The sequence below is a fragment of the Heterocephalus glaber genome, unplaced genomic scaffold (genome assembly GCF_053883595.1).
Source record: "Heterocephalus glaber isolate CG9 unplaced genomic scaffold, H.glaber_assembly_v1.0 deba00001472, whole genome shotgun sequence".
Lineage (NCBI taxonomy): Eukaryota > Metazoa > Chordata > Mammalia > Rodentia > Bathyergidae > Heterocephalus > Heterocephalus glaber.
Genome location: NW_028258315.1, coordinates 1173906 through 1192148, shown reverse-complemented (window position 1 = coordinate 1192148; position 18243 = coordinate 1173906). Strand labels below are relative to the sequence as shown.

The 18243-nt window shown below is 47.7% G+C and overlaps 5 protein-coding genes across 9 annotated transcripts; 3 read left to right on the top strand and 2 right to left on the bottom strand.

Annotated features, from left to right (window-relative positions):
- The first annotated feature begins 136 nt into the window (after window positions 1-136).
- H2ac13 (H2A clustered histone 13) lies at window positions 137-602 on the top strand. The gene has a single exon (XM_087181121.1). It carries the CDS (start codon window positions 173-175, stop codon window positions 563-565), a length of 393 nt encoding a protein of 130 aa, XP_087037247.1. The 5' UTR covers window positions 137-172; the 3' UTR covers window positions 566-602.
- A 1453-nt stretch (window positions 603-2055) lies between these two features.
- On the top strand, window positions 2056-2550 carry LOC147826147 (histone H3). Its single transcript, XM_087181120.1, has one exon. It carries the CDS (start codon window positions 2092-2094, stop codon window positions 2500-2502), a length of 411 nt encoding a protein of 136 aa, XP_087037246.1. The 5' UTR covers window positions 2056-2091; the 3' UTR covers window positions 2503-2550.
- Window positions 2551-6227: 3677 nt separating this feature from the next.
- LOC101715347 (histone H2A type 1-H) lies at window positions 6228-7253 on the bottom strand. Its single transcript, XM_004847825.3, has one exon. It carries the CDS (start codon window positions 7194-7196, stop codon window positions 6810-6812), a length of 387 nt encoding a protein of 128 aa, XP_004847882.1. The 5' UTR covers window positions 7197-7253; the 3' UTR covers window positions 6228-6809.
- A 74-nt stretch (window positions 7254-7327) lies between these two features.
- LOC147826146 (uncharacterized) lies at window positions 7328-14976 on the top strand. Of its 5 annotated transcripts, none has more exons than XR_015439066.1 (3): window positions 7328-7859; window positions 8670-12398; window positions 12802-14976. XR_015439066.1 is itself a non-coding variant. In XM_087181119.1 (3 exons), exons 1-2 carry the CDS (start codon window positions 7500-7502, stop codon window positions 8832-8834), a joined length of 525 nt encoding a protein of 174 aa, XP_087037245.1. In that variant the 5' UTR covers window positions 7328-7499; the 3' UTR covers window positions 8835-8838; window positions 13658-14976. The 5 variants fall into 5 exon arrangements, 3 of the variants coding, with proteins under 3 accessions (XP_087037245.1, XP_087037244.1, XP_087037243.1); XR_015439065.1 differs by having other exon boundaries at window positions 8670-12923; window positions 13658-14976; XM_087181119.1 differs by having other exon boundaries at window positions 8670-8838; window positions 13658-14976.
- A 142-nt stretch (window positions 14977-15118) lies between these two features.
- LOC101714972 (histone H2B type 1-K-like) lies at window positions 15119-18240 on the bottom strand. Its single transcript, XM_087181115.1, has one exon. It carries the CDS (start codon window positions 18028-18030, stop codon window positions 17650-17652), a length of 381 nt encoding a protein of 126 aa, XP_087037241.1. The 5' UTR covers window positions 18031-18240; the 3' UTR covers window positions 15119-17649.
- Between the last annotated feature and the right edge of the window lie 3 nt (window positions 18241-18243).

The following is an 18243-nucleotide window of genomic DNA, read 5'->3' as shown; positions in this document are numbered from 1 at the left end:
CGGCTCGCCCGTTGACCGTCCGCGGCCCGCACGGCCGCCTTCCATTGGTCTAATCGAAAATGAAAAGTGGCCAATCGCAGCGCTGCCTTTTCGCCCCCGGACGACGCCATAAAGAGCGCTTTCTGTCCCTCTCGGGACGCTGTTGAGTGACTCCACCGCTGGGCTTTAGGAGATGTCTGGACGCGGCAAGCAGGGCGGCAAGGCTCGCGCCAAGGCGAAGACGCGTTCGTCCCGCGCCGGGCTGCAGTTTCCTGTGGGGCGCGTGCACCGCCTGCTGCGCAAGGGCAACTACGCCGAGCGCGTGGGCGCCGGCGCCCCGGTGTACCTGGCGGCCGTGCTGGAGTACCTGACGGCCGAGATCCTGGAGCTGGCGGGCAACGCGGCGCGCGACAACAAGAAGACGCGCATCATCCCGCGCCACCTGCAGCTGGCCATCCGCAACGACGAGGAGCTCAACAAGCTGCTGGGCAAGGTGACGATCGCGCAGGGCGGCGTGCTGCCCAACATCCAGGCCGTGCTGCTGCCCAAGAAGACCGAGAGCCACCACAAGGCCAAGGGCAAGTAGAAGTGGAACGAGGTGGTCTTGCCTCTCCCAACCAAAACAACGGCTCTTTTCAGAGCCACCCAAATTGCTTGGAAGAACTGAGCACTTCGTGAAGAGCTTCATGTCCACTTCTTAATCACATAGACATTTAATTTCCACCAGCCTTAGGTTAGCATCTGAACCCATTTCCACATAACCTAGCACACGAAAGGGCTGTTTCAAGGTACCGTGCCGCGCAATGGAGTTCCTTCCACCTTGTGCTTCGCTAAGTCATTCTCGCTCCCACGTCAGTAATGCTTCTAACAGTGAATCCATCTTGTCTTTTTGTTTCGTACCGGGGATTGAACTCGGGTCCTTGTGCTTGCGCACCAGGCGGCGAAACCACTGAACTAAATCCCTGGCCCCATCTCAAGTCTTGATGTGCCAGGTTTTTTTTCTTGGTCTTAGCAAATGGAAGATCTTTAGGATGCAGCATCCAACCCAGCTTTTTAAAGTAACCTAACCTAGAGGGGTTTTTTTGGAGCTTTTGAGGTTTCTGAGCCCTAAACCAGAATCAGGATAATTAAAACTTTCATTGTTATATAAGGATCAAAAGATTTTTTTATTCAAATTGTAAATTTGAACATTAATTTGGTTGTGTTGCCAGAGAATTCTCATTGTTTACTTAAGTATTTCCGAGCCTTTTATCCCATCCACAATACTTTTTAAATGCCTTTGACTTGGTATTTTAAATTTTATTTATGAACTGCTGGACTAGATTCTTTACTAGCATAAGAATTACATTTTTAGAAAGCAGGATAGTGGAAGTATTATATTACCTGAACATGAAAGCTAATTAGTACAAGGAGGCATCTATGAAATTAGGAGGCTTTCATTTCCTCACACAAATAGGATTTTATTGGTGAAAAAATTTTAAAGTTCTTAAAATTAAGCGTTTGAAGGCAAAAGAGGATGGTGTTAAATGACTCTAAATTGGTAGTCACTAAACTAATGATCACTGGGAATTTGGTGGTCTGAATTAAACAGTGCTGTTTATATACAGTACATAGTTTCTAAAACCCAGTGCCAACAAAGTGAAATATTTAACTGTTTATACTGATTACAGTGAAGTAGCAAGAATACTTTGGATTAAGCACAATATTGAAATCAATTTGTCCTGGTTTTACCTTGTAGTTTGGGGTTTTTTTGGTACCGGGCATCGAACTCCGGACCTTGAGCTTTTGAGGCAGGCGCTGGAACCGCTGAGCTAAATCCCCGGCCCGCCTTGTTGTAGTTTTGACTTCTAGAAAACTTTATTCATCTCACTTGCATTTCTTTAAACTGGAATTAGCTGGTAGAAAACTCCCACGGGCGGGGGGGGGGGGGGGAAGAACTGTACAGAGCTAAAACTAGCAAAGGATTTAGAAAAAAATTTTGAAAGTCTTTGACCAATCCTGCTGGAGTTGCGTAAGCAAGGCAGGCTTTTTGTCCAATCGCCTTCCGGCTCTGACTATAAAGAAGCGGCCGGTCTGGGTCGCCGGAGCTAGGGCAATTCAGATTCTGCAGTGATGGCCCGCACGAAGCAGACGGCGCGTAAGTCTACCGGCGGCAAGGCTCCCCGTAAGCAGCTGGCCACCAAGGCGGCCCGTAAGAGCGCCCCGGCTACCGGCGGCGTGAAGAAGCCGCACCGGTACCGGCCGGGAACAGTGGCGCTGCGCGAGATCCGCCGCTACCAGAAGTCCACCGAGCTACTGATCCGCAAGCTGCCGTTCCAGCGCCTGGTGCGCGAGATCGCGCAGGACTTCAAGACCGACCTGCGCTTCCAGAGCTCGGCGGTGATGGCACTTCAGGAGGCGAGCGAGGCCTACTTGGTGGGGCTGTTCGAGGACACCAACCTGTGTGCCATCCACGCCAAGCGCGTCACTATCATGCCCAAGGACATCCAGCTGGCGCGCCGCATTCGCGGGGAGCGGGCCTGAGCCCCCGACGCCCCCACCTCCTTCAAAGGCTCTTTTCAGAGCCACCCACATCCGCGCTGAAGAGAGCTGTACCTTTGGTTCACTTCAGGCGATTAGATTTGAGCATTTTACGCTTTCCTAAGATAGGACATACTTATGTTCCTAATTTAGCCAGCCTGTTTTCATAGTAATCTAAGCTTTAGGGAAATCTTGACAACCTACCTGTGGTATGTACTATGGTGCCAGTTTTTCTATTGCAAAAACTAAAGGTTGCTTGTAAGTTACAAAATTGTGGTACTGTCCCTCCTGGTTCCTGAAGTGGTTAAAAAAAGTTATTACCCATTTCTGGAGCTACGTTTAGCTGTCTTGTTAACGTGAAGTAGTTTTGGTTTGCTAAACTGCTTAGTTGGTGACATGAGTTTGGTACCCGCCATTTGCAAGAGAGCTGCCCATGGAGCACATCAGATACCTGTAAGCCCCTGTAAAGTCAGACTTGTGCTGACCTGGAGCCATGCCAGGTGAGGTCAGGGTGCCCTGCACACGTGATGGGCACGACTATAATCCCAGCACTCGGTAGGCTGAGGAAGGAGGATCGCTGTGAGCTCCAGGCCAGCCTGGGCTCCAAAGTGAGTTCAAGGCCACTCAAACAAAAAAAGTGAAGGCTGTCATGTAGGAAAGCCAGTGGCAGCTCTTGAAAATGATACAAACCTCTGGTTTTTGCCTAAATGTTCACATTGTCAGACTATAAATTGGAACTCCCTACTCCCCACTGATATTTTACCCTAGAATTTATGTTACCTTGTACCACTTGCTTGGCTTAGTTTGTCTTCTAAAATTCAGGTTCATGAAAGGAGGAAATTTTTTCTTTTGGTACCAGGGTTCAAACCCGGGACCTTCCACTTGTGAGGCAGGTGAAATCCCAAACCCCAAAGGAGGGAATTTTACTTTTGTACAACTGGCAACGTAGTAGCTTTTGATATGTTATAAATGAATAAATGAATGCATGCATGGGTGAGTAACAGCAACCATGTGGAAGATCCCAAACAAAAGCAACAATTAACCGGTAAGTATGCAGACATCGGCCTTCTGTGGGTCACATTGGCTTCGCTCCAACTGTTCTTGTAGTCCAAGCTTTTGTGTCCCTAACTTTTCCCTGAGACTTGCCTTTCTCACCTGAGTGCTCTCCAAGCCTCCTTTGCCGGGCATAGTGTGTCTGCATATCATTGTCTGCCCCTCCTCAAACTGTCAGCTAGTGAAACATGGAAGTAGAAACATCACAGAACTTTTAGTTTTAAAAAGCAGTTTGTTTTTTCACTTGGCGACTTAACCGAATTGATTGCAGTCTTCATATTTTTCTGAAACTTGAGAACAAGATCATTACTGAAACCAGTACAATCTGCTCCTGCTTGTTGCCTACGAGCAGGTCCATGAGAAATGGGAGCCCCATGATTAGGACAGATGGGACCCATGTGATTTTTCGTATGCTATTTAGAATGATTTCAGTGTTTTATGAAAGTAAGATCATATTCTAATACTTTCTGTTGGGATCACATTACACAGTATAAAGGCTCGTTCTCTCAGGGATCACCCCTCCTTTGGAAAGGAAGATACACAGCTCTGCCCACAAGCGCTGGATGTGGTGGCACACGCCTGTAATCCCAGCACACTGTAGGCTGAGGCAGGAGGATTGTGGCAAGTTTGAGGCCAGCCTGGGCTATATAAAGAGTTCAAGGCTATCCTGAACTAATAGCGAGACTGTCTCAAAAAACTAAAAAAAAAAAAAAAAAGTAATTTCGACCCGACTTCAGGGCAAGGGGGATTCCTGTTGATCCACAATTGGGCCAACTGCTAAACAGATTAGTGTTCTTGAGTGTGTAAACTGTGTATTCCCTCTTTCCAGCCAAAGAAATTTATTACAGAAAGGCCCTCTGGGAGATTTTTCCAGGTTTACACTGATCAGTACTCTTGCAGGATGGGAAGTCTCCCTTTTCTGGAAATAAGCAGCCCAAACAATTCTCCCAATTGACTTCTCAGTTTAGACTTCATGAAGCATTATCTATTCAGGGACAACGGGTATAGTACATGGAGATTCTCTCTGAAATTCCTCCATGTGCTAAACTACAACATTTTTGTGATTTTCTAGCTGCATGTTCTGAACTTGGAGCATGTTTCCATCTCATGAGAATTGAGTTTTGCTGTAATGTATGACGGCACACAAAAGTGAGTCCTCCATGCTGCCAGATCATTTTGACTTATGCTTATGGAAGTGATGCTATTTACTAAGACTAGGATCAGTGGGGAGTGTAAAATTGATACAGTCACTCTGATGGATGTTTTGACCTTCCTGGCTATAAGAAATCTAGAAGGTAGAGGAATAAGCATGTATCAAGCTCAGATTTCTGTTGTCTGGGATGGACATAAAGAGTTGGGAGTCACTACTATTTCAGAAGTATTTAAAGCTAAAGGAGCAGCCTACAAATCCCCTGTGGCCTGTCTCTTGCAACCTTTGGGTTATTGACAATATTGGATTTCTTGTCACTTGCCTGGCTCATGTTAGAACCATGAGCCTGGTGTGTGCATTTTCTGCTGGACCCCTGAACTCTCCTCTAATTTCCTTTAATCCTCAAATCAGCTTTACCAGCCTCAGATTTTTTTTCTTTTGTTCTGTTTGTGTTTTTTAGACAAGGTCTCAAAATGTAGTTCATGCTGGCCTTGAATTCACTGTGTAGCCCAACTTGGCCTCAAACTTGCAGCGATCCTCCTGCCTCAGCCTCCCAAGTGCTGGGATTGCAGGCATGTTCCACCATGCCTGGCATTCCTCCTCAGAGTTTTCTTGCAGTCTACCCTCCCCTAATTCCCTATGTTTACTTCTTTGGCAATTTTTGTTACATTGTGTTTTGTTTTGTTTTGTTTTGTTTTTTGGTACCCGGATGGAACTCAGAAATTTGGGCTTGCAAGGCAGGCGGCAGCACCACTGAGCTGAATCCCCGGTCCTACATTATGTTTAATTGTTTGCTTTTGCGTGTTTTAACCCAATAGATTAGATTCTTTGTGATAGACACTATTTATGTTGCACTTTAAATGTGTGGTAGCTCAGTGTGGAATAAATCACTTTTTGAAAGAATAAGTAAATTAGAATTTAATAGGAGAGGAAATACATGTAAATCCTTGCATCTGAATTTTCTGAAATGGCAAAGCTGTTAAGTGGCATAAATATTCTAGTCCTCTTCAAGGACCAAAATGACACTTACCTTGCTATGCCCACATAGGTATGAACATCCGGGATCCCTCACCTCACTGATCACAAATGACTTCCGGCTTTTCATGATGAATGGTACTTTTCCTAACAGGAGTCCATCTGCTAGTGCTCTTGGAATGACAACAGCAGGCACTACCGGCATTACTCTTACTACCAAGCTTGGACTACTGGGATTGTCTCTCTACTTCCCCAGTGTACTAAGCCAATATTTAACTCATTCATTTATTGTAACAATGTTTAAGATAGGCCTATTAAGCCAGGCACAAAAATGTTTTACAGCACAGAAGTAGATTTCAGAACATGACATACAATTCTAAAGATGAAAATTACTTTGTAACATATTTCAGTGGGGCAGCAGCACACACAACACACATACATGTGACTGTTTCATTAGGTTTAAGGACCCTAACTAGAAGGGCAGGACCCCCAACTTTTGTAATTGCAAAAACCAAACCAAAACAAAACCCAAAATCAAAAATTTAATGTAGTAGTAGTGTATGTCTAATTTTTATTTGTTCATAAACTTCGTGAGTTTCCCTTTGGAGGCTGAGGAAATAGGGATAAGGACTGTAGGGCGGGGGTAGCATGCATAGGACCGAGTTTAGTTCCATTATAGTAAGTACCAGTTTCAAGCAGCTATGTAAATCCTGTTTGTACTACTTCAAAGCACTTTATACTGTTAAAATGAAGCTTTCTGCTCACACCCCAAGCCTTTCTTAACCATTAGCGGTAACCACTGACACGCACTTCCTATTTACAATGAAGTTTCTTATGCGATCTGCATAGCTTGAAACGTAACTACTTGGCTACTTCCAGTTGAATGTTGTACGCTCAGTAAAGTCAAGATCGAATTGTAAGCAGGCGAACAAGTACCTGGGTCTGGCGCTCAGTCTGCTAGGGTAGGAGTCTGAGAGCTGGAGTCTTGGACAGTTGACGAGACTAAGAAAAGGCTGAGATACATAACGTCAGATCCTCCGTCAAACGGCCAAAAGGTGTGTGTTACTATCTCTTAGGACTATGGAAATGGCTCTGAAAAGAGCCGTTGTTTTCTTTCAGGCACTCGAAAAGCTCACTTGGCCTTGTGGTGGCTCTCGGTCTTCTTGGGCAGCAGCACGGCCTGGATGTTGGGCAGCACGCCGCCCTGCGCGATCGTCACCTTGCCCAGCAGCTTGTTGAGCTCCTCGTCGTTGCGGATGGCCAGCTGCAGGTGACGCGGGATGATGCGCGTCTTCTTGTTGTCGCGCGCCGCGTTGCCCGCCAGCTCCAGGATCTCGGCCGTCAGGTACTCCAACACGGCCGCCAGGTACACCGGGGCGCCGGCGCCCACGCGCTCGGCGTAGTTGCCCTTGCGCAGCAGGCGGTGCACGCGCCCCACAGGAAACTGCAGCCCGGCGCGGGACGAACGCGTCTTCGCCTTGGCGCGAGCCTTGCCGCCCTGCTTGCCGCGTCCAGACATCTCCTAAAGCCCAGCGGCGGAGTCACTCACCAGCTTCCCGAGAGGGACAGAAAGCGCTCTTTATGGCGTCGTCCGGGGGCGAAAAGGCAGCGCTGCGATTGGCCACTTTTCATTTTCGATTAGACCAATGGAAGGCGGCCGTGCGGGCCGCGGACGGTCAACGGGCGAGCCGGGATTGTGACGTCACAGAAGCACAATCACCAATCGCCGCAGACCTTCTCCGCGCCTCATTTACGTATCGCCCTCTAGATAAGACAGCGCGGGTTGTCTGGCTTCTTATTGTTTTCTCTCTCTCGGTGCGAGATGCTGGAGCTCTCTAAGTCGGCGCCGGCCGCGAAGAAGGGGTCGGAGAAGGCGGTGACCAAGGCGCAGAAGACGGATGGCAAGGAGAGCTACTCGGTGGACGTGTACAAGGTGCTGAAGCAGGTGCACCCGCACACAGGCATCCCGTCCAAGGCCATGGGCATCATGAACTCGTTCGTGAATGACATCTTCGAGCGCGTCGCGCCTGGCGCACTACAACAAGCGCTCGACCATCACGTCGCGGGAGATCCAGACGGCCGTGCGCCAAGTGAGCCCGCGAGTGAGGTTCTCGCTGTCCCCAAAGGCTCTTTTGAGAGCCACCCACTCTTTCTAAAGAGAGTTGGCGCTGAGTTTTTACGAGTAAGTTGCTCATCCTGAACAGCCATTTCTAAGTTTATTTTTCTTCACTAACATTAGCTGCACCTCGATGCTTGCTGTAGCAAACTTCCAATAGGGTCATGGCAGAAACCGAGTGTAGGAAAAACTTTAGCTTTTATTCTTCGGTAAGTTCTTTTCATTTTAAGGATACGTACCTGGTAGAATGGAACTGCGTCCAACCGAGATTTTTTTTCTATTCCTTGAGGTGTAGGTAGCTTTCACTTCGGTGTTCTAGTGAAGTCAGTTTTGTCATGAAGTTGGCTTTGCCAATGGGAAATAAAGAGCAGCTGGACGTCATCCTCTGGCTCCTGCAGGCATTGGCCCGGTGTTCATCCGGGGCCAATCCGGAGGAGCGCGGGTAGTTTGAACCTCGGCCGCTGGTTAATCTTTTCTGTCCTGTTTGGTAGAATCTGGTGCCGGCACATTTAGTGGAATCAACTTCTGCTCTACCCACTTTCTTATTTCCGAGTGGAATTGCTCTACGCTGACGGGATTGCTATTTCTGGCCTTTTCTCTGTGGTCTGTACCATACTTACTCTGGGTCACTTTATTAATGTTCTCTATTAGGAAAATTTTAAAAGAAAAAGAATAATAGAGCAGGAGGATCCTCATGGTCACACCCACACTTCTGAAAATCAATGTCTTCATTTTAATTCCTTACAAATGGCATCTTTAAAACCATTTTGGCCTTTGGCAGAAATCCGCGGGAGAACACTTCCACAACTGAGGCTGCTGTTTGCTTATTTTTGGTTTTTCCCTGAAGGTTTTTGGTCACGCCTTTTATCCACTTAGGGTCCTTCCCTGAGCTCCAGGTTGACTCCCAGGTGTTCACACGAGCAAGCCCTGCACAAACGCACCCAGAGACTCACAGCCACGGCCGAAGCACCAGAAGCTTCGCGTGTTTGGCGTGGGCAGGAGCTGCACAACCGCCCTGCAGGCACAGAGCGACAGCACTGAAGAGGTAGGAGCATTATGCACGACAGCATCTTAAAAAACTGAGCAAAACTAAATTAAGTAGTGTCTAAGTATGATCATAAAACCTACTTCAAAGGGATAAACTAATACACGTTTAAAAACGTGAAGCGTATTTCTTATGGTAATAAAGACGGCAAGAGAATGGGAAAAGCTCAGAGAAAAACAGAAAGTTGAATGCGCCGGGGTTAGAAGTTTGCCTTGGGTGTTTGATGAAATTTGCTTTATACTCTAAATGTGCATTCCACATATTCCCTGTATATAGCAAAAATAGTATTGAAAATATATAATACAGAAGGAATGCCCCTTTCTGTTTCTTGTGGTACAGGGAATTGAACTCAGGACCTTGCACTTGTGAGGCAGGCAGAGCACCACTGAGCTAAATCCTCAGCCCAGGAAATCCCCTTTGTGCAGAGAACTGTAGTATTGATTATGCCCAAGGCAGGCTGTGGAGAGTTAGCCCCGCAGTCAGCTTGTTTATGGAAGTGAGTCTGGCTGACGCCTATGTGCCAAGGTCAGAGTAACTCTCACCCAAATTCCATTCCCACAACTAAAACCTTCCGGCTAGAAGGAAAATGTTCCAATTACAATAATATATTTTGTCTATTCTGTTGCTAATCTGAGAATGTTTTGTCTTGTCCTTTCTGAGCCTTTTTTACATTAATTTTTATAGAAACTGCACATAGCTCACCTTTACCCCAATTGACTGCCGATAAAAGTCAGTGCCTGGGACTGGCCAGGGCCTTTGTCAGTTGCACCAGCACTGGTCATCCTGGGCCCTGCTTTCTCTCCCTTAGTTCTGTCTCTTAGTGTATTTATTTTCTCAGGCCTGTGTCATGTACTGGGCAGGTGGGGACTGGAACCTGACTACAGGGGTCCCCAACACCTTTGTATAAAAACAAATTATAAGCATGATTTCATTTGCATAAGAAAAAATGTACAAATTAGTACTCCAAACCTAATAATGTTTCTCTAGGTGATGGAAGTTTCTTTTAGGGAGGAGGAAGAGAAACAGACAAACCATTAAGAAGGATCAGGGACCCGTGACAGGGGCTCAACACCGTAATCCCAACACGACGGCAGGGGCAGGAGAATCATGAGACTGAGCCCAGCCTGGGCAATTTAGGGAGATCAAGTCTCTCAGCACTCAAGAAAGTGCTGGACTGTAGCTCACGGTAAAGGCCTGGGTTTAAATCCCTGGTAGTGGAGGGTGAGGGAATGGTGGAGCCTGTGGATTCAGAAAACCCAAGCTTTTGGCTAAAGTTAGCAATCGTCAGCCAATCTCCAGTACCCTAGATCCTGAAGCCAAGACAGAGTTCTCCTGGAAAAATAATCCTGATTCCCAGGAAACATGTGGAGGACCCTGATGGGCTCCACTGCAGTTGGTTTCTCCACGTTATGCACCACACCGAATCTGTAGCTCCACAATATTGACCGAAGTCATGCCTGAGGAAGTGTAGTCAATCAAATGCTCCTCCTCCTGCTCCTTGCCAGTCTGAGCCCTGACTCACCCTCTAAAGCCCAGCCCTGTTATCCCCAGAGCCCTCCCTGGACTGGGCGCTGTCCCATGGGCTCCGGGTCTGCTGAGCTGTCACCAGTTATTGGTGACAGCCCTCTGGGCATCGTGTGTGTGCCTGTTTGTGCTGTTCATGCATTAAGTGCGCGCGCGTGTGTGTGTGTGTGTATATGTGTGTGTGTGTGTGTGTGTGTGTATCCCTCCCTCAATCCTGTTCGGACAGACTTTATACTTTTTGTATTTATGTATTTTCTCCCACATCTCACCACCATTTGAGGAGAGTAAATTCACTACACACACACACACACACACACACATTAATTTTAAAACATTTTAAATTATTTTTCATGATACATGTGTCATTGGTCATCTCTATTTAGGTAGATAATCAGCAGCAGATTCTATTATTGGTTGATTTTCCAGAATGAGTGAACCAGCAGATAAAATCCAGAACAAAAAGAGGATTCAGAGGGATTAAGTTACATAAGCAGATTCACTGGGCCAGGATAAAGATTTCGGAGGCTACTGCCCATGACCAGGACACACCAGGAACACAGATATGGGTGTATCTGTGAGTAAGGTTTGCTCTCAAGAATTGTCCGTGTGACTGGGATTGTCAGCAGGGACGATGTCTGGAAGGATGTAGGGGACAATGGAGACAGAAGTGGCTAAACTGTGCAGAGCGGACAGAAGCTCTCCGAAGTGATCTGTGGCTACTCTACAAAGGGTCACATGTCATCGTGTCACTCCTCCTTATTCAGGGAGTTCACATTTTGAAAGCGAGACAGAGAGGAAGCAGAATGGGAGCGGAGATGCAGGTTGTATGTCCTTGCGTCTTGGTAAAGCAAACATCTAACCTGTTGCTGAATGATCTTGATGACTTTCTACCATTATTGGTCAGTCAGCCTTGGGAATTGATTTGAGCCAATCCAAACTAGGATATTACTTTATTTTCCACAGTGCCTTAGCCACTTTCCCGTCACTGGCGGAAAAAAATACCTGACACCAGTTAAAGCAGAGGTTTACTGGGGCTCATGTTTCTTAGAGGGTTCAGGTTGTGGTTGGCTGGGTCCAGAGAAGAAGTGGTGGAGGGGCCTGGAGGAGGGGCACTGGTCACACGGAGGCAGACTGGAAGCAGAGAGAAGGGAGGAGCGGGGTGGGAGCTGAACCCTTTCCATCAGGCCCCAATGACCCCACCTTCAGCTGCAGAATTCATCAATGGGTGAACCCACGAGGAGTGTAACACCCCACGATCCAATCACTTTCCAAACACTTGGGATTTGGGGGTATATTTTAGACTTAGACCATAACACACTGGTATGTATGCCTGGTAGCTTCAAGAATTCACGTAATTTGCCCCAAATATTTTGTGTCAATATTTTTTCCCTAAAGAATAAGTTGTAGGATAGGACAGAACACACTAGAACATGGAAACAGAAGAGGGACTCTGATCTAGAGGGCATTTCCCCAGCACCGAGCTGTGGCCAGAATGCATGGTCCCTGTCCAACCTAGGAAAGTTTGTCTTCTTTATTGGAAACCGTGCACACTCTGCCATGCAGTTGTAAGTAACATGCAGACAGAGCTGAACTCGGAGTCCCTACTTTCTAGGGGGCCAGCATTCCATCACCCCTCAGTTACGACGTCATTTTGGGCATGTTAAATTAATGTGGTCACAACTTAGCTGGCTTATATTTCAGGTTACATCATGTGTATCTCATCATCCACAGTCTTCCAAGCCATCTGAGATATGTGTTTTGTGCAGAAGACCAGTTTACCCATCTCCTAACACTGTTAAATCTGTCTTTCAGAAGTTGGCCTTTTTGATTCTGTCAAATCAGAAAGGTGGTGGTTTTTGGGAGCCTGCAAGAAGTACAGAGAAGAGTGGCAGCAAAACAGAAAATGAATCAAAATGAAACTCAATGACATTTTTCCAGACTCAATGATTAAAAACTTTCTATCGCCAGTGTGGTGCCAAACCCCTGTAATCCCAGCACTCGAGAGGCTGAGGCAGGAAGATTGCTGTGAGTTTGAGGTCAGCCTGGGATACATATTGAGTTCAAGTCCAGGTTCAGCTACGTAGCAAGGCTCTGTCCCAACCCCCCACCCCCATTCTATTACCTTGTACAGAGCAGAATGCACACATAGGTATTCCAAGGAGTTGGTCTACATGAGAGATTCAACTTAGCGAGCTTTCACCTAGGTCCTGAGAAGGCAAAACCGCATGAGCGGAGCTGGTGGTGACAGAGTGTGCAGAAACTGCAGTCGTGTAAGATCCCAGACACAGGCAGGAAGGACGACCCTAACCAATGTCCTGCGGGGGCATAGTGCAGAGAAGCTCTTTTTAAAAGTAATTTTTTAAATGCATAAATTAGGAAATGTAAACCGGGAGCACTGGGCTGTAAGGGTACTGACTGAGGAGAACCTTTAAATCTCAGACACGCTGGCCAGGGCCCCGTGCAGCCCTTAGGAGCAGTGGCGGGGCTTCCGGTCACGGCGAACACTGTGGATCAGCTCGTTTCCAGCTGTGCAGTCTCCACAATCCGGGAGAGACGAGGAGGTAACAACTCAGTGAGCAACTGCTGGAACAGAGGATGAATATCTTTCTCTCTTTTTTTTCCTTTTCAGTCATTTAGGATAAGTAACTGGGGAAGTGAGTTTCATGCTGACGTGTCTCAAAGGCCTAACCCTAATCTTCTCTCTTTTGTCTCTTTTTTTAAGTTAGTAACAGCAAACCTCAGACTCAGCGTAGAAGACCGCAAACAGTATATAACTAGAATTAAATAATATTGCTTTACACCAGGTGTGGTGACGCACACTGTAATCCTAGCACGTGGGAGGCTGAGGCAGGAGGGTGGCTGTGAATTTAAGGCAGCCTGGGCTACACAGTGAGTTCAAGGCATGCCTGAACTACATAGCGGGACCCTGCCTCAGAAAACAAAAATAAAAACAAAACCAACAAAATAACCCCAAAATAAATAATAGCTTTATTTTATATTGTTTTATCATCATCCTCTGTTCATGGTCAGATATAGAAATTTTCAATCATGTAAAGGCCTTAAAATACATTGATTAGATTTTCTAAGGAGCATAGTTAAAGAAGATGAATAATTGGGTAGGTTGCAATCACCTACCACAAGAAAAACCATGATGAAAGTGGAAATTTGAGTACTACAATATCATAAAATCATAAATGACAAAACGAAGCTTTTATTTTATATAACCTTTATCGATTATATATCTGTGTTCCATGAATACAGAAATTACACTAAACATTAACTGTACCTGCTACAGGGAAGCACAGATATTCTGTACGGAGACAACTGGGAGTTTCTTGGAAGAGGCGAAACAAAACTCAACCTTGAAAGAAAGGGTCACTGAGACCCAGTTGGTGTAGTGCCACTGAGTCCTGAGCAACACGTTACCCCGAAATCTCGCAACTTTGGTTCAGCGGAAGTGCTTATTACTGGCCAGGGTTCCCGGGCCCAGCATCCGGAGCAGCTGGTCTGGCTGCGCGGCCCGGAGCTCCGCGGCGCGGCGGCCCATCGCGGTCCCGCCGTCTAACCCTGGAAGCCTCGAAGCACTCGCGCGTCTCCTGCGGGCCGTGCGTGGGTCCGTGTAGGGCCGCACCCGACTTCACCCGACCCCACCTCACCCCATGAGCGCATCAGGAGCGGGTCGCCGCGCGGCCCCGGTCCAGGAAACCAGATCTCGGTGGGCCAGGGTTGGTTCCCTGCAAAGGCCTAGCAGTGATCCCGAAGCCTGACTGAGGACCCCTGGGTGGAAGAGGAGTGAAAAGCAGGGAATAGAAAACCGACAGACAACGGGAAAGGCTTTTGATTAGTATTTGGTTATATGAACACGGTAGCACAAGAGGAACTGCGAGAGTTCACTCTCCTGACTTGAGAGAAGAGTAAAACTCGGGCCTGACGCTAAGGAAGGGGCAGAGAAGGTGGGTTCGGGAGTGGACGCGTGCATCGGGGCGCGGCCGTGAGCTCTGCCGGAGTCTTTCCTGCCAGAAGCCCACGTCTGTGTGAGCGCCGGTGTCCCCGGCTGGACCCAGCCTCGAACTTACTGATTCTCCCACAGGCATCTCAGGTTCAGGAGGCTGTGGAGAGGGCACTAACCTGGAGCAAAAAGCAAAAGCTAATCCGAACAGACGCTCAGCCCAGGCCTGCGTCTCCTCGCTCTCCTCGTGAGATTCCTGAGCACAGTGAAAGGCGGTCCCGTGCCTTACACCTCGCCCCTCGGAAGCCCAGGAGCAGATGCAGGGTCACGCCACGCGCCCACGGGCAGCAGCGCAGGATTCTGACCCTGGCCTCGCCTTCCCGAGCACCGCGTGCCCGCCGGGTGCCCGCGCGCGGCTCCCCCGCCCAGGCGCCCGCCTCCGCGCCCTTCGGCCCGCATCAGCCTCCCGCTGTCGCGCCGTCCTCTCCGCAGCCTCGCTCAGACTTCGCCTGCTCCGTGAGCCTCCTGTGGCTGTCGTTCAGATGGGAAATACAAGGCTGTTCGCCCTTTTTCCTCCCAAACCTTCAATATTATCCGACGCTCTTCTTAAGAGTATTTGTTTTTCCCCCTACAGAAAATAAAGTCTTGACATGTGACTTTTTGTCTACTTCTTGTTCCGTTTCTCATCCCTCCTGTGGCTTTTTGCCTATTTAGTTCTCATTACATTTCTCATCCCTCAAAGAGTTCCTAGCGTGACCAATACCTCCTGAAAGAAAATATAAACTGGAAAATACCACAGTCGACACTGTATGGGCTCAACTTCGAGGCTGTTTTACGAGTACACCAAGGGTCTCAAGTCTTTCAAATTCCAAGCAATCAGAATGTCCACAAGCAGCCCTCCGGATCCGGGCTTTGCGCCCTGGCCCTCAGGGACACAGGCCTGCAAGCTGCTGACAGGCAGCGCTTCCCAGCCCTGCTCGTCCTGTCAGGGCGGCTCCCTCTGAGTTCTGGGCCCTGTGACCGTGAAGACCCCCTTGGCCTCCTGTGGGGAAAGGTTGGTCACCGGGGCTCAGTCACGGCAGGAACAGGAAGTCCTCCTGTGATGCTGCCCAGCAAGCAATTATCGGTAAGGATGGCGTCAGGGTGTTCCAAAAAGCTAGTATCTTCACCGCAAAGATATTTGAGGAGATATATTTAACTTTAACATGATTTAAATATTACCAAGTGTATATGTATCAAAATGTTACACAGTACCACACTAATATCTACAACTTTTGCTTTTATGTATCAATTAAAAATAAATTGAAACATAAAGATTTTTAAAAATTTAAAGAGAGACAGAGACAGGAGGGAGAGAGCCAATATAACAAATGGCACCAGAAAAACAAATGTGTACAGTCCACAAAGCAGTTTCACAACAGTCATATGACTAAGAATTACTGTTACTTCCAGCTTACAAATGCATAACCTGATTATTCCAAGAAACAACTGTCCTGACGTTCTGACATGGCCACGTGTTTCAGAGGTTCGTCTCATTGCAAAGCTGGGAAAAAGTGCAGGCCTCACAGGCAGACAAGAACAGCCAAGACAGCTAATGCTGGCTGAGCGGTGATACGAACATTACAGTAAAAGAAAACTAGACACAAATGATGTCTTCGAGGTCCTTGGGAGGAGCAAACAATACATATGGAAAGACAGGGAGGATCCAACTTGCAAACAGGCTGATTGTGTGTGTGTGTGTGTGTGTGTGTGTGTGTGTGTGTGTGTGTGTGAAGTTGAGACAGGAGGATGAGACCCTGGAAAAGCTTCAAGATCAAATAGCTTAGCATGATGGGGCATGGCCTGATCCCAACAGTCTGGAGGCTGAAGCAGGAAGATTGAAAATTCAAGGTAAATTGCAGCCTAGCAGGAAAGGAATGGGGAGGAGGGAAGGAGGTTTCATGGCTTTGAAGGACAGTTTGGGTCTGGACGAAAATGAACGGGGATTTGACAATAGTGGGGAAGGTACATGTCAGGAAACAGTAACTGCACCTTTGAGAGCCAGCCGCCTATCTATTTGGTGCATCAGCATCAGGACTTACTGCAGATTCAATGCAGGTTAATCCAGTAAAGAAATGGCCTAACCCTGAGCCCTTAAGAATTCCACAAGCATTGCCAACCACTTTCTGGAGACTGAGGGAACAGTCCCTGGCTTTGTCTGCCTTTGGCCTGACTCTGTCCTTCGCCTGCTGAACGGAAGGCAGCCTAGTTCTGCACTGTTTATTCTCACAAGCCAATCTGAGACTTCCTGCATTCTAATCAGAAAAGATTGAATGACACTTAGAAAAGCAATAGAAGCGCTTGAGCTTTTCCGTTGAAATATCTGACAGTCTAGGATATTAGGACTTGTATTTGTATTTAAACACTGATTCACGGAAAATGGTAACACGGCTCTGTCCGTCTAAATATCTAAACACTGGGAAACTTCATTCTCTCTTGAAAAAAAACTTTCTAACCTTCACTTTTCAGAGGTTGCCTTGTTGGTTTTAAAATTTTCCAATTCTTACAGTTAAACATTAAGAAAGATATTGAAATAAAATGTGGTGCTGGCTCAGAAAAAAAACTTGAGTCTAAATTCTTTCGATGAAAAATTCTGGCCATGGGAAAATAGTACACAGAAATGCCAACCCTTACAGAGGTAAAACCGAGATGATGGAGAACAGAAGGCAGAATCAGGGGACATCTTGAATTTGGGGAATTCAAAGGAAAGGCTTGGCATGGGAGGAGCCAGTACGCTGTCTACTTAGGGTAACTGCAACAAGGTACTGCCAGGAAAATTCCAGCGGCCAGGAATACCCCTGCAGGACAGGATGTGGACGTCTTTAACCGGCTAGAGGGAGACTGGTTCCGGTTGACCTGCATCCTTATCAACATCGTGAAATCACTTGAACACAGTAGGTATAGAGGGAGATAGCAAAGGAAGTGAACTAAAACTTTCTTGAAAAATAAACGTGTAACAACCCAAATCTATGGTGCAACGTGGAAACGTTGACTTTCACTGACCAGAGAAATTTAAAAGGCATTTGAAATTTGTACACAATAATTTTTAAAAATGGGCCAGTCACTAGGGTTAACATCTATCCTGAGGATAAAAGTTAAGAGTGTGTTAACATACCCTCGGTTTACCCTACCTTAAAACACCAGAAGAGACAGTACAGCTTTGGTGAATGCTGAGGACCATTACCGATAGTTTCAGACTTCGTTTTCTTCAGAAGGGAAATTCAGCGCCAGCTCTCTTTAGAAAGAGTGGGTGGCTCTGAAAAGAGCCTTTGTGGGCAGCGTGAGACTCACTCGCGGGCTCACTTGGCGCTGGTGTACTTGGTGACGGCCTTGGTGCCCTCCGACACGGCGTGCTTCGCCAGCTCGCCAGGCAGCAGCAGCCGCACGGCCGTCTGGATCTCCCGCGACGTGATGGTCGAGCGCTTGTTGTAGTGCGCCAGGCGCGACGCCTCGCCCGCGATGCGCTCGAAGATGTCGTTCACGAACGAGTTCATGATGCCCATTGCCTTAGACGAGATGCCCGTGTCCGGGTGCACCTGCTTCAGCACCTTATACACGTACACCGAGTAGCTCTCCTTGCGGCTGCGCTTGCGCTTCTTGCCGTCCTTCTTCTGCGCCTTGGTCACCGCCTTCTTCGACCCCTTCTTCGCGGCCGGCGCCGACTTCGAGGGTTCCGGCATCTTGGAGCGAGAGAGGGAAGCATTGAGGAGCCCGCCAACCCACGCTGCCTTATCTAGAGGGCGATACGTAAATGAGGCGCGGAGAAGGTCTGCGGCGATTGGTGATTGTGCTTCTGTGACGTCACAATCCCGGCTCGCCCGTTGACCGTCCGCGGCCCGCACGGCCGCCTTCCATTGGTCTAATCGAAAATGAAAAGTGGCCAATCGCAGCGC